This window comes from Neolamprologus brichardi, chromosome 6, assembly GCF_056152115.1.
Source record: "Neolamprologus brichardi isolate AB-2024 chromosome 6, ASM5615211v1, whole genome shotgun sequence".
Taxonomy (NCBI): Eukaryota; Metazoa; Chordata; class Actinopteri; order Cichliformes; family Cichlidae; genus Neolamprologus; species Neolamprologus brichardi.
Window position 1 is genome coordinate 20975686 of NC_142109.1, and position 14183 is coordinate 20989868.

The window sequence follows — 14183 nt, forward strand, 5'->3', positions numbered from 1 at the left end:
CAAGAGAAAGTTAATGAGGCAAGACTGAAATGGTTTGTAGATGTACAGCAGAGGGTAAGTGAATATACTGGACAAACAATGTTGAATATTGAGCTTGAGAGCAGGAGAAAAAGACCACAGAAAAGATTGGATGCAGTGATTGAGGACATGCAGAGGGTTGGTGTGACACAGGAGGATGCCAGGGATAGGATGACAGGTTAAAAATATATGTTATAAGTATATAGCTTAAAGTTACTTACCCTTCTTTATCCTTAAAGCTTGAGTCTTCTACCAAAGCCCTGGGGGCTTTAGGGTCCTGCACAGTGCACTGCTCTGGACGGAGCTCTCGAATATCGTTTATGGGATCTGCTGGAGCCACTTCCCCTGTTTGGCAGTCATCGGATTACCACAGTCACCATTGTTGCCTTCACCCTACACATCTTTTCTAGCTCCTCTCTTAGCCCTTGGTATTTCTTGAGCTCCTGATGTTTCTTCTCCCTCATGTTGCTTTCACTTGGTACAGCTGCATCTTCCACTATGACTGTCTTCCTCTGCGTGTCCACCACTACTATGTCCAGTTGGTTAGCCATCACCAGTTTGTCTGTCTGTATTAAGAAGTCCCGCAGGGTTCCCTGCACAGGCTTATCATTCCATGATGGTTCCTCTTCTTTCTCACATAATCAGTTGTGGCCATCATCCTGGTGTACTCATGGACCTTGCTGATTCATCCTGGATGGTGGTTCTGACACTCATTAGTGCTCAGACTCGTTCCTTCCTTATAGAGGAGGTGGCTAATGTTTGCTCCCTTTTGTAGTCTGTATCCATATCTAGTCTTCTTAATGTTCTGGCTAAAAGGGGGTTCAGGCCTATGCAAAACAGCAGTGGGGACAGAGCATCTCCTTGGTAAATCCCGCTCTTGATGGTGACTTTCCTAAAGAAGGCTCTTAAGGTCCTGTTGATCTTGTACAGTTCTAGGCACTCCGGGATCCATGCATGAGGGATTGATTCACAGGCTTTCTTGTAGTCAGTCCAGGCATAGCACCTGGACTGTCTACAGTGCTCACCCTGGTCTTACAGCCTCAAGAAACTGCTCTATCTATCAGTAGCTGGCGTTTCTGCCAATTCCTTACTGGGTCCTGCTTGAGACTTTTTTTGTTGGATTTTGGATGTATGATGGTTGAAAGCTGCACAAAGGTAACTAATTACACCATAATTATTTACTAATATATAAACCAAAATTATATGTTACTTATTAGTTTAACTTTTTTCAATTGTTGGCATGTTTGTACCTAAATTTATTATTTATGTTTAGTAACGCATACTTTTTAACCAGGTCACTCATTGCATAACTACAGGACTTATTATTAGCCAATGGCACCCTGCACTGCGCATTAGTGCAATATTATCCTATCAGATTTGCTACAGGATTTAATTCAACCAATAGTGGTGCGCCGGAAAAGGACAACAGGAAGTAAATGTTGTCCGGTCAGGGGCTGTCACACGGAGCAGCATAGACGCTATGTAGTAGCTTATTTTCGTAACCGTGTAGATAAATGACCTCCTGTGTTAAATGGGAGGAAGTTTATCATTCGTACATTAACTGTATTTTATTATAAAAGCATTAAGCTCTTCTGGGATTCCGTCTTCAGTGCTAGAGAGCTAACGCCGGGGCTAGCTGCTGAAGTTAGCGTGTTCAGCCAGCTAGTTTCAGGCTGTCGCTTTACGCGAGGAGGGAGGAAATATCCGAAATGAGTGTCTCTATTACGGGGTACCGACCTGCTTAACCGACCTTTACATCAGGTATGTTGTTGCTGGCCTGTAATTCTTTAATAATGGTTAAAGACGCTTTTTAAATTAGGTATGCGCCGTAGTGCTGGTGAGTCTTTGTGGCCAGAGGAGTAAATGGGAATTGACAGTGAGGCTGCTGGTCAGAAATCCGTTCATATACCCTGACACTGGTCGTGTCATGAGAGTGTTTCTATAATAGATTATGGCTAATAAACCGGTTGACTTACAGGTGGTGAAAAATGGTAGCCACCATCATCATCAGATGACTTTTACAGACGTTGAAAAGCCCGACATACCGGTTGTCAAATGGTTATCACATGATGAGTGTTTTTTTTTCTTCTCTACCATAGAAACGTTTCCATCAGCAGGATCAGTTAGTACTCATCGTAATACTCTCTGTTCCCTGTCGAAAGTGCTACTCATCAGTTTCAGGGCAGGGTGAAAAAGGTCTCTGGTACTTTCCTTAAGTGTTTTTCAAATTGTGAAATGGGCAGCTGTGGATGATTACTCGGATTTACTCTGACAGTTTGGGGTTTTTTAATGTTTCTTTGTGCAGTTTGCACTTGATTCTGACTTACAGATGTTAAATACTGAAGGATCTTACTTTGTTCTTGTTTTTTTTCTTGAGTTAAACATCCATAATGAAACAAGGAAACCTGTGAACTGCTCAGGTCCTTAGGCTGTTATCAGGTCTCTCAAACGCAAACATATTGTTTTCAGCAGAAAGTATGAGTGTGGATCATTGACAGACTGTATAATGCAAGAGGAAAAGTGTGCATACACGAACATTTGTTTTTATTTTACTTAACCAGACAGACAACTCAGATTAAACATCTCTTTTGCAACAGTATCCTGGCAACAGTTCAATCAGTTATACAAGCTGATGATACAAATACACAAGGGAGGCTTCAAACACACATGTGATTAAGAAGAAGGTGCAAAAGCAAACAGCTTCCTCAGTAGTTATTAATAATGACCTTACAGAGTTTTTAGAAAAATATAAATATCTAGGGGCACACACTAAAATGATATTCAAATACCAGTGACATTTACATAAAAGAATACAGCAATTATAGTAAATGTGGAAGTTGGACATAGAATGGGTCTTTTCGTTTCCAGCTCTCTGTCTTAGTCACTGTGGCTCAGGTGGCTCAGTGGGTCATCTGTCAGTCAGCAGGTTCCTTGACCGTTTGAGTCTACCTGCGGAAGTGTTCTTGGGCACTGAATCCAGAGTTGTACGTGCTACTTAAGTTTTATTGTGTGAATGTTAGAAAGTGATTAGCCACGGATAACAATCCTCCTTCTTATAAGAAGTATTATTTAATGAATGACTTTGATGTTTTCAGGGGAAATAAAATTTGTTGCAATTATATACCCACATACATCAACTAAAAATTTGACTTCTTCTTTTACCCTAATGGTTTATGTAATTAGTCATTTAACTGCCAAAGTGCAAACTCTGCCTCTTCTGTTGTTACCAATTCCGTTTTAACAATAGTGAAATTGGGTTGAGTTTGTTTGTTTTTAGCAACATGAAAACAAGACAACACTCCCCACAACCACCAACACAGCTGGTCCTCCTATTACATCAAACAGAAAACACACAACCAGGTTTCAGGAGAAAAAAATGTTAGAGCATACAAACCAGAAACAGGTGCTCATCTCTGAAGGCAGTGTTGAAACTGAAAATGTGTACTTTAGTTATACGTCAAAAAGACAGAATCTGCTAAACAATGAAGTTTCTCTAAATTTACAGGCTAATAATCAACATATAAAAGGAAAATACTATAGAAAGTGATCAGTACAAGATTCATGGGGCCTCTGAATCTTACTTTTTTTTAAAAAATTGCTCCTTACATCAAGGTAGAATGTCAGCATAAACAAAACTATTGAATGGAAATACACCAGGCACTACAGAGGATTATCAGTATTCTTATACTACCAGACTTCAAGACCTGTGGGTGGTACTTGACCAGAAGCAAAAGGCATCAGTAAATGTATATTTAGCATTCTGATTACAGAATGGAAGCTTATTACTTATTACTATCACATGGATGACAAATGTCACGTCTATCCGTTGATAACTGGATATATGTGACAACGGCAATGTAGAAGATGAAAAACATTCAGCACTGAGTAGAGCTGTGCGATATGACCAAAATCTCATATCCCGATATAAGAATTCAATCGTCCCCATAACGATATAAATCACAAAAATGTAACATTTTCTGTAAATTCTGTGAATCTCGGGCAGCTCGACTTGTGTGAAGTGTTTCCAGCTGCGCGTCATGTTGCTGGAGTCGAGTGTTTTAACCGATGCATGAAACTACACATTTTTAGACATAAGTTGTAACAGCCGCCGTTTTCTTTGTGAGTATTTATTACACGGTGTGCTGCGGGGAAAAGCCTGTTCTAATGTTTGAGTCTAAGGTTTATTTTTTAGCACCTGGCGGCTCTTTTTTACTTCTCATCCGTAAATAATCTGCTCTTTCACGTGATTTAGTTTATTTTGAAAAGTCTCGACAGGATCTTGAGCTTTATTGTGAAAGGCTTATGTGGAACATAAACAAGCGGACACGTGATGGTGTTACCGTCGTTGTTGCTAAAAATTAATATAACCACTACAGTGACCATCAAAACCATGAAAAAATATTACCGTAAACAGTTTATTTTGCGACACCACGAAACAAACGATAGCATAAAATGAAACGATAGACGTTTTTATATCGTCATCCGATATATATAGTTATATGGAACAGCCCTAGGACTGAGAGATAAATATTTCAAGAGGCTTTTCAAACCTACAGTTTAATTTGATGAAACATAAAATTCACTTGTGTTTATAAACTAGAAATAACAGGGAGATTTCAGACTTCTGTTAAACAAGATAGCACAGATAATTAAGAGCCAGGAAAAATCCAGTGTAACTGTGTGCTGTGTATTCAAAGAAGAAAAGCCACTTTTAAAATGACTTTAAATCCAAGTAAATATTTGAGTTAATAAGTATATGAGTTGCAGGATGAGTGTAAAAGCGTTTTGAGTACAAGATGCATCAGTAGTTAATTTTTTACCTAGATTCTTGTGTTGTTCCTCTTTTTCGTTCATTCATCAGTTCTGTGTCGCAATGAGGAGCACAAGAGGTAAGCTCTGAGGTCTCGGAGCCATGAACTCAGTTTCCCCGAGTGCAGCACAATACGTAGGGGGAGTCATGCAAGATGAGCTGGTGGACAGGGGGAGGCAGCAGCAGCCCATGGAGCGGCAGGGCAGCTTTGGAGTCAGGCCTCCACAAACTCAAGGTGCCAGCAGAGAAGCCGCCGGGGAGCTTGATGAGATGGACAAACTCAAGGCCAAACTTATGTCAGCGTGGAATAATGTCAAATATGGTTTGTAGTCAGTTTTAAGTAATGAAGACTGAGTGTGGGATTTTTGTTTATATAGAGGAGTACTGAGATTTCTGCTTTGAGAATCTTTTTTGCGCCTCTGTCTGCAGGCTGGACTGTTAAGTCTAAAACCTCATTCAACAAGATGTCTCCTGTGACTGTCCTGGGTCACTCCTATCTGCTTAACAGTGAAGGTAAGTGCTAAATGTATTAATGCATCTTAAAACTATTTCCTCTCTAGAGAAACGTAAAGAAGAATAGACCCCAGGTGTTGTAGTGATGTGTGCTGTGGCTAACCACACTGGTTAACCGTTTCCTTTTCAAATGTTTATTTGACATGAGAAAGCTGAGCAGTAGGAACTAAAACAGATCAAACCTGCGCTTTTATTTCCAAAATATTATATGCAGGTATCATAACTGAGCTTTTTCATCATTTAAAATTAGTAATACAAACAGCTTAATGCTTGAACAAAGTGCTAGAGCTCTAAATATGTGTGTGTGTGTGTGTCTCTTGCTTCACCTCTCTATTTCACTCCCTCTCAGATGAGGTGGAGCGGTTCCACCTAGCGTTTGTGTCCAGGATCTGGTTGACCTATAGGAGAGAGTTCCCTCAGCTGGAGGGCTCCACCTGGACAACAGACTGTGGTTGGGGCTGCATGCTGCGCAGTGGGCAGATGCTGCTGGCACAGGGGCTCCTGGTTCACTTGATGCCCAGAGGTAGGACTCTCCATCTGGTACACACATTTTTACATAAGAAGTGTTCATCCATTAGGAATATAAAATATCATAAAAATTAGGTTGCGGCACTGACCAAGATGTGTCTTCTCACATATAACTCAAAGCTAAAGATGGCCCATCTCTCATTTCTGGTTTAGCCAAGAGAGATACCTTAGTAGAGGGTGCAGGAAGCTATGAATTCACCAGGGTATAACCTGTGGTAATCTCAGTGTGACATTTGTTATTCGTTGGCTTTGTACTCTGGAACTGTCCAGTTAAAGACCATTTAATTTACTATCCCAGTTCGTTGCCCGTCGCCCCTTGGTCAGTTACAGAAAAAGTTAGGTGTCATTTCCAGATGAGTGAGCAGTGTCCTCGGTTTCTCAGTCACATCAACCACCACTATGATAGCAAGGAGAAAACCCTCAGATTTGGGATCTCACCTACAGGTTCCCACATGGTAGCAATGTCCATCTTTTATATACAGTCTATGGTTGCCTAAAAACTGACAACCCATCCTTTCTCTAACTCTGTTCTTTTGTTTTATACACAGTTTTATACTGTTTTTTTCTGTGTGTATACTCATGTCTGTAACATCCTCTGATCGTTTAAAGTCTGAAGAAAAAAATTAAATAAATCTTGTTTCTGTTTTTCTAGACTGGGTTTGGCCAGAGTCTCAGCAGCTTACTGATGTGGACTTTGAGGTATTCCGTCCACGTTCCCCAGCCCGGGCTGGAGGGGTCCCAATACCCTCCTTTGGCTCTCCACGAGGTTCCAGCACCCCTGAGAAATCCCTGCCAAGCAGTCAGGCACCCAGATGCAGCCAGAAGAAAAGGGTCCACGATTCCACAAAGGACAGGCAAGAACACATCCACTCCAGGCTTGTTACCTGGTTTGGGGATCAGCCCCCAGCACCTTTTGGCATTCACCAGCTGGTGGATATTGGCAAAGGTTCGGGGAAGAAGGCTGGTGACTGGTATGGCCCCTCTGTAGTGGCACACATACTACGGTAAGGGCTTGTTTTTGCAAGCAAGGCTTTTCTGTGTTGTGAAATCATTTACACAGCAGTTAAGCATTTCCAGAATTATATGGAATTGTTTTCTTGTCCCTTTCAGGAAAGCAGTGGACAAAACATCTGTGGTCACAAACCTGGCTGTATATGTGGCTCAGGATTGTACAGGTGAGATTTATAGAGCAGATATTTGTTTAGCTTAATAATGAGAAAAGAGCAGATTGATATTTGCTTTGCACCAAGAGTGTAAATACAGTCACCGGTCAGTGTTTTTGTACATCTAAAGTTGAAAGCATTTTTCAGAATTGGGGATTAACAAACTTAAAATGTGGCATGGTTGTTTGCACCAGGCGGGCTGGTCTGAATATTTCAGCTGATCTATTAGGATTTCCCCACACAATCATCTCTGGGTTTTATAGAACGATCCAAAGTAAAGAAGTTATTTGGAGTTATTTGGCCAAAAATGCTTTGTGGATACCAGAGATCAGAGGAGAGTGACCCGACTGCTTCAAACTAATTGGAAGGCAACAGAAACTCAGATAACCACTCATTACAATTTAAGTATTTAAAAGAGCCTCTATGAATGTAGAACACTTTGAACGTTGAAGCTAATGAGCTACAGCAGCAGAATATCATGCCAGGGCCACTCCTACCAGCTAAGAACAGGAAATTGAGGCTAGAAGTCACACAAGCTCAACAAAATAAAAGAAGATTGGCTTGATGAGTCTTATTTTTTTCCTGTATCATTTGGATCCTAGTGTTAGTCTAGCATAAACAACATAAAATCGATCCTGTCAGGTTATGGTGTAATGGTGTGGGGGATAGTTTCTTAGTACCAACTGATACCTTAAGCTACGGATAGCCCGTATAGATTTGAAAATTGCGTTTTTGTCTGAAAACGCTCCGCCTCCACACTGGCGTTTTCAGTCGTTTTCACAGAGTTGTGCGTCCACATTGAAACGACCCAAAACACTTACGTTCTAGTCCTGCGCATGCACAAAAGCGAGTGAGAATTAAAGAATTTGAAGAAAAGCTATGTGGAGCATGTACAAACTGATATTAATCATTTTAGGGCAGTCAAAATTGAGAGCAATCAAAACAACTACTGTATAATGCACTCCACTATCTTTGTTTAATTGGTCACATGACTGCATCACATGACTAAAATGCGTCATCGAGACGGAAAACACCGTCTCAGTGTGGACGGGAGGCCAAAACGGAGAGAAAACGATGTTTTCAAACAAAAACACATTAGTGTGGACGTAGCCTTAAATTTCACACGAACCAAGCACCTTTGGGATGTGGTGGAACAGGAGATTTGCATAACAGATGTGCAGCTGTCAAATCTGCAGCAACTCTGTGATGCTGTCACATCAGTATGGACCAAAATCTCTGAATGTTTCCAGTGCTTAGTTCAATTTGTGCCAGAAATAATTAAGACAGTTCTGATTGCAAAAGGGAATCTAAACCAGTACTAACTAGTAGGGGTGCAACGATACTCGTATCGATATTGAACCGTTCGATACAGTGCTTTCGGTTCGGTACGCATATGTATCGAACAATACTAAATTTTATATTTATTTTATCAACTTTCCTTCTGACGGTGCTGTCTGTGTTGAGCGCTCAGTGGATCTGCGCTCGACAGTGCAGCCTAGGCGGAGTAGTCGAACACAGATTCACTGAGCTCAGGGCAAGCTAGCTAGACAGAAGTTAAGCTTGTTGCAACATGGCAAATTGAACCTCCCCCACCCTCATTCAGATCTGGTGTCTGGAACTATTTTGGTCTTCATGTGACGTATGACCCTGAAGGTAAGCGTGTCATGGACTAAAGTAAAACAGTATGTCAGATGTGCCACGCAATGCTCAATTACATGAGTGGGAACTAGTGTGTTAGCGCAGTTAGCTCGTTAATGTGTTGACGCTGTCCAGCCCCACACACGGGGCAATCCGCGGTAGCTCGTTAACAGAGATTTGCCGTGTTGTGGCGTTAACCTCATTTCAGATTAAGGCTGACAGCACTAGTGGGAACACAACGAATATGACTGCACATTTACCCGATAGCATCCTAGTGCAAAGACAAGTGGAAGCAGACAAAAACAACAAGCACGCTTACAAACGTTACCCGAGTCATTTAGACAGCCGTTAGCACATGATTCTCCTTATGGGGACCTGATATGTTTAATATGCTGCTGAGAATATAGCCCAGAAGAAGCGTATAGTATAGCTTTTATTTTGGAAAGAGACATTTCTCTGTAATAAACTCTCTTTTCCAAAGATGAGTGATTCCTCAATCAGATACAGGGCTCGCAAAATCGCTAGCCCGACGTCCCGGGGCTAGCGATTTTTCCAGTCGGGCTGCCCTGCTCTGCTCGTCGGCCTATCGTAGGAAGGAAAAATATATGTCAATGCTTTTGCATTCTTTCGGAAATGTAGCTGGGTAATTATGTCATTGACATCGGTGAGCCACTGTCAATATGTGACATATTGAAATCGCGTTTGAATTTGCGCTTGTTTTTTGCTTTCACTTTGCAATCGCGCGAACTGTGTATAGAGGGCGACAGCACTGATTGGTGAGTGATGATAATTTGCGCACCAATTCCTCTGACATCGTCTTATCAATCGTTAGCTTACTATGCAAACATGACAAGTGAAATCTCCCGCAGCAAGCTTAAACATGTGAGAGGTTGATCGCGCAGAGAATCGCTGAGCGTTATGTGAGTGCGTGTGTAAAAGCAGCAGGATATATATTTTAGCTCTGCTGAGCCAAATAAGACAGGTCAGGGTGAAGAAGTGACAGCCAAAGAAAAGCTTACCACAAAACGGAAAAGTTATGACAAATCAGACTATAAGGCAAAAAGAAAGTGCAGCTTTATGGTTTCATGGACAAAAGAATTTCTGTGGCTGCAATATGACGAGCTAAATAACCAGGTCTACACATTAGTGGTCCGCAGGTGCGCATTCGCTGTCAAAATAAAAAACGCACACAAGATAAGAAGTTGCAACGCGTGTTTGCATACATAAGATTTTCAGGAGGAGGACAGACATTTGTTTAGAACTCTTAAAGATGTTGAAGAAGCAAGCTCCTTTAAGCAATTACTGTGATGTTCCTCCACCTCCAAAGAAATGTCAGGAGTCCGAACCACAAAAGAAGCGCGTATTCTCGGAAAAGTGGTTGCAGGAGGTGAGCTGGCTTCAAACAAATGATGAACGCACAGACAGGTGGTGCAGAATGTGCCGTGAAAATTTAATAAATGACAAATTAATAAAAAGGCATCAACATTTTTTTGTGTATCGAAAAAATATCGAACCGTGACACCAAAGTATCGAACCGAACCGAACCGTGAATTTTGTGTATCGTTACACCCCTACTAACTAGGTGTACCTAATAAAGTGTCTGCTCTCTATGTCATGCCTGTTTTAACCCTCACTGTTTCTGTGCCTTGTAGTGTACAAAGAAGATGTGGTGCGTCTGTGTGATCGGTCACTGAATCAGACTTCTTCCGATCCGTCCAGTCAGGACTGGAAGTCTGTTATCATACTGGTCCCTGTCCGGCTGGGAGGGGAGGCCCTCAATCCATCCTACATCGATTGTGTCAAGGTCTGTCAACCATCCAGTGCCTGACCCCACTTCCTAAAGGATTTTAATTGTCTAAACTCATATTAAAAATATTTGTGTTCATTCTCAGAACTTCCTGAAACTGGAATGCTGTATTGGAATAATCGGAGGCAAACCAAAACATTCGCTGTATTTCATTGGTTTCCAAGGTGAGGATTGCCAAAAACATACTCTGAAATTTTTTTTAAAAATCTTTTTGCATAAATCCAGCCAAAGCAAGGGCAGCTAGGGAAGAATTGACATTTTTTGCTGTTAGGCCCCCCTGCAACCCGTATTATTCTTGCAGTGGCGATGCAGGAGCCACACATTCTCTCAGGTGTGGATAATGACGCGCTGCTTTGGTGGGGAACTGCTACTTCTGCTTATCACGCTCTGCATTACTCTTCACGACACTTTACTCTTAGACTTTAACTTAGGATATCTAGAAGCATAAGTAAAATGTGCTTTTAAAAAGCTGATTGCTAACATGTTTAACTGCTACCTGACACTGGTTTAAAACCCTTAAGGCAAAAAAGCACATCCCAAATAAATCTTCACACTACAAATGGAAACTTCCTGTATGAACCATCACAAAGCCTCTCTGAAATTAAAAATATAAATTGGGCCTTTTGTATCAATGTCTAATATAATATTATACATATGTTTTGGTGGTTTGTTAAGGAAGTAGAGTTTGTAACTTACAGCTTTGGGCTTCCGTGGTAGTTGTTACAAAGGTCAGCAGGAACAAGCTGTCTGAATTATAAAAAGTATGAGAGACTGTTCATCATTTAACTATTTGATTTATTGTTTTATACTTGGATTCCTCTCTGTCTGGCAGATGAGCAGCTGCTGTATCTGGATCCTCACTACTGCCAGCCAGTGGTCGATGTCAGTCAAGTTAACTTCTCACTGGAGGTTTGCTGCCTTCTTCATTACTCTTCTCTTCTGTCTGTCTGGCTTTTATCTCCTTTTTTTCCCCTGGGATCATATCATATGACTTCAAACTCATTCACGGGTCATTAAAGATAACACGTCTGCTTAGTTGGCTCTGATCTGTTTATTGTATGACCCGTGTCTCCTTTTACCACTCTGCAGTCGTTCCACTGTAGCTCTCCTAAAAAGATGCCCTTCAACCGCATGGATCCGAGCTGCACCATCGGTTTCTACGCCAAGAACAAGAAGGACTTTGAGTCTCTGTGTTCTGCTGTCAGTGAGGTGAGTTTTTACAACCTCCTCACATTTTTGTGGCTCTGATTTAATTTATACAACATACTAGAAATGAGCAGCGTTTTTTTTTTTTTTTCTTTCGTGGAGATAAATCTGTTCTGTTTCTGACAGTTAAATATGTTTGAGTTGGTTTGGAGGAAAAAAAAAAAGCAATATTAAGCCATCACCTTCGGCTCCAGAACGCTGAATAATCATCTTGCTGTTTTCATTTCTGCACAGATACAATTTCAATAGCTAAAGTTGCATGAATTTTTCAAGCAAACATTTCCGATTTCATTTTTTCTGAGTTGAGGTCAAAACATGAGAATTGGCTGCTTTTCTTTGTAATGCCTAACAGTCAGTTGAATACGAGAGCAAATGTAGAAAGCGAGTGCTACACAATCAAATGCAGGTACTGTATGTAGATCTTCATATTCCATTCAAATAATATATGTGCTAAGGATGTAATTGGTTTGTTTGGGCTTTTGCATTAAAATTATTACAACTTTCACCATTGCTAGAGCTTGTCCCAGTCTTGAAGTGTTCTCGGTAATTCATGCAGTAATTTAAATATAATAAATTGGGAGATATCATTATGATAGTTTGAAGAAGAAAAATGTCAAAAACTGTTTTTTTCCCCCTCTTTTTCTCTGCGTGTGATATATTCTGTTTTGTTTTTAAGATTATCTGCTTTAACTGGACTTTGTTGTCCTTCCAGGCTCTGTCATCGTCGAAGGAGAAGTATCCTGTCTTCACCTTTGTGGAGGGCCACAGTCAGGATTATGGACTTGAGGGTCACAGCAGCAATCACAGTGGACCTCCAGCTCATATCCTGCCTCCAGGAAGACTAGGCAGAAGCAACAACAGAAGAAGCAGTGAAGAGTTTGTCTTCCTGTAAAGCTCTGAGGACGATGCTCTCCCATCTGTAGGGGGCAGAAGTGGACACTCGATTGCCTTTAAAAGACTTGATTCTGTCGATGCTGCAGCTGCAAGGCGGGCACAACTCTTTTGTGCTTTGTCTTCCTCACTGGTCAACACGGCTGCTGTCATCACCTCTGTGTGGGTGGCATTATAAGCTAACAGGCATTAGTGACTACTGGCTGGAGCACTGCTTTACCTGACGAAGGTCACTTCAAAATGGATAGAAACGTTTTAAAGTACTTGAAATGTTCTTGGTTCATTTTATCAGATGACGAAAGAAAAAAAAAAAGCCTCAGTGGTGTCTGCATCATCTTTAATTGGCTCACTCGTCAGCTGCCTGATATTGTTCATGACTTGTATTATATCACATTCCCTCTGCTGAATATTTTTTTTTAATTTTTATTCTTTAAATTAATTTATCAGATTTAAGAATGTGTGTTTTGTGTGCGAGTGAGTGTTTTGTTTGTGTAATTTATTTGTCTTTTAAATTGTGTTTAGGATTATGCCGTGTCGCATCCCAGAGAAATTTCAGATTCTTCCACGAGCGTCTTGAACAGCTGTAAATTCATTTTTAGACCTCGTGGTCTCAAGCCCATGCACTTTCAGCTCTGACTCTTTATTCATTAAGGATACGAAAATCTGCAAGAAATCTGCTGTTACATTGTTCCTGCTGCTTAAAGAACTAAAGGTCAGGTATAAAGAAAAACAATGCCTAAAGTTGGAGATGACTTTTGTATTTTTGCCTGTCAAACTGTGGCTTAAATCATTCCCGCTATACTATTATATAAACATGTTTGCAAAGTAAAACACCCAGCTCTTACTTATGTACGTGTTCTAGATTTTACCTTGCACCGCCAAGGTAATGAGACAAACCGAAGCTGAATGGAGATCTTTTTTTTTTTAAATTTATTTTGTTGTTTGCTTGATTTTCAGACTTCTGCTGCAGTGTCTCTGTGTTTTTGTTTGTCCCCTTTTTCTGTAAGAGCTACTACTGCAAGTTGCACTACTACTGTTATTGAGTTTATTGTCCTGATTAAACTTCAGACACTGGAATTACAGTACATGTTACTGTGTTTTGTGTGTAGATTTGAACTGCAGGTATATACGCTGTCAAAGGAACGAGAGCGATGGGAAATGATCGATTCAATGTTCTGTAGTTAGCAGGGTCAGAGCAAATATGCTTGTTGTAAAGTTTATGCAGCAAATGCTGAAATAACATGTGGCATATAATTTCATTACTCACACCTTGTTAATACCATGTTGGAGCCCTCAACAAGGTGCTGGAAACATTCCTGAGATTGTTGTCCATATTGACATGATTGCATCATACAGTTAATGCAGATTTGTAGGTTTTGAATCTCTTGTTCCACCACATTTCAAAGATGTTGGACTTTGAAGGCGATATGAGTACAGTGACTTTATCATCAGTTCTGAGATGGTTTGTGACATGGTGCATTATCCTGTAGGAAGCAGCCATCAGAAGATGGGTACACTGTGACCTGCAACAACACCAAGGCAGGCTGTGACATTTAAATAATATATGATAAATGTCCACCACATCATTACGCCACCATGACACCATTTA

At 40.8% G+C, this 14183-nt stretch overlaps 1 protein-coding gene across 1 annotated transcript; it reads left to right on the plus strand.

The window, feature by feature from the left end:
• The first annotated feature begins 1437 nt into the window (after positions 1 to 1437).
• Positions 1438 to 13834, plus strand: atg4da (autophagy related 4D, cysteine peptidase a). The gene is made up of 11 exons (XM_006787380.2): positions 1438 to 1779; positions 4880 to 5150; positions 5258 to 5341; positions 5691 to 5864; positions 6522 to 6873; positions 6980 to 7044; positions 10323 to 10474; positions 10563 to 10641; positions 11310 to 11386; positions 11567 to 11686; positions 12396 to 13834. The coding sequence occupies exons 2-11, from the start codon at positions 4931 to 4933 to the stop codon at positions 12573 to 12575; spliced, it is 1503 nt and encodes a 500-aa protein (XP_006787443.1). The 5' UTR covers positions 1438 to 1779; positions 4880 to 4930; the 3' UTR covers positions 12576 to 13834.
• Positions 13835 to 14183: the final 349 nt, after the last annotated feature.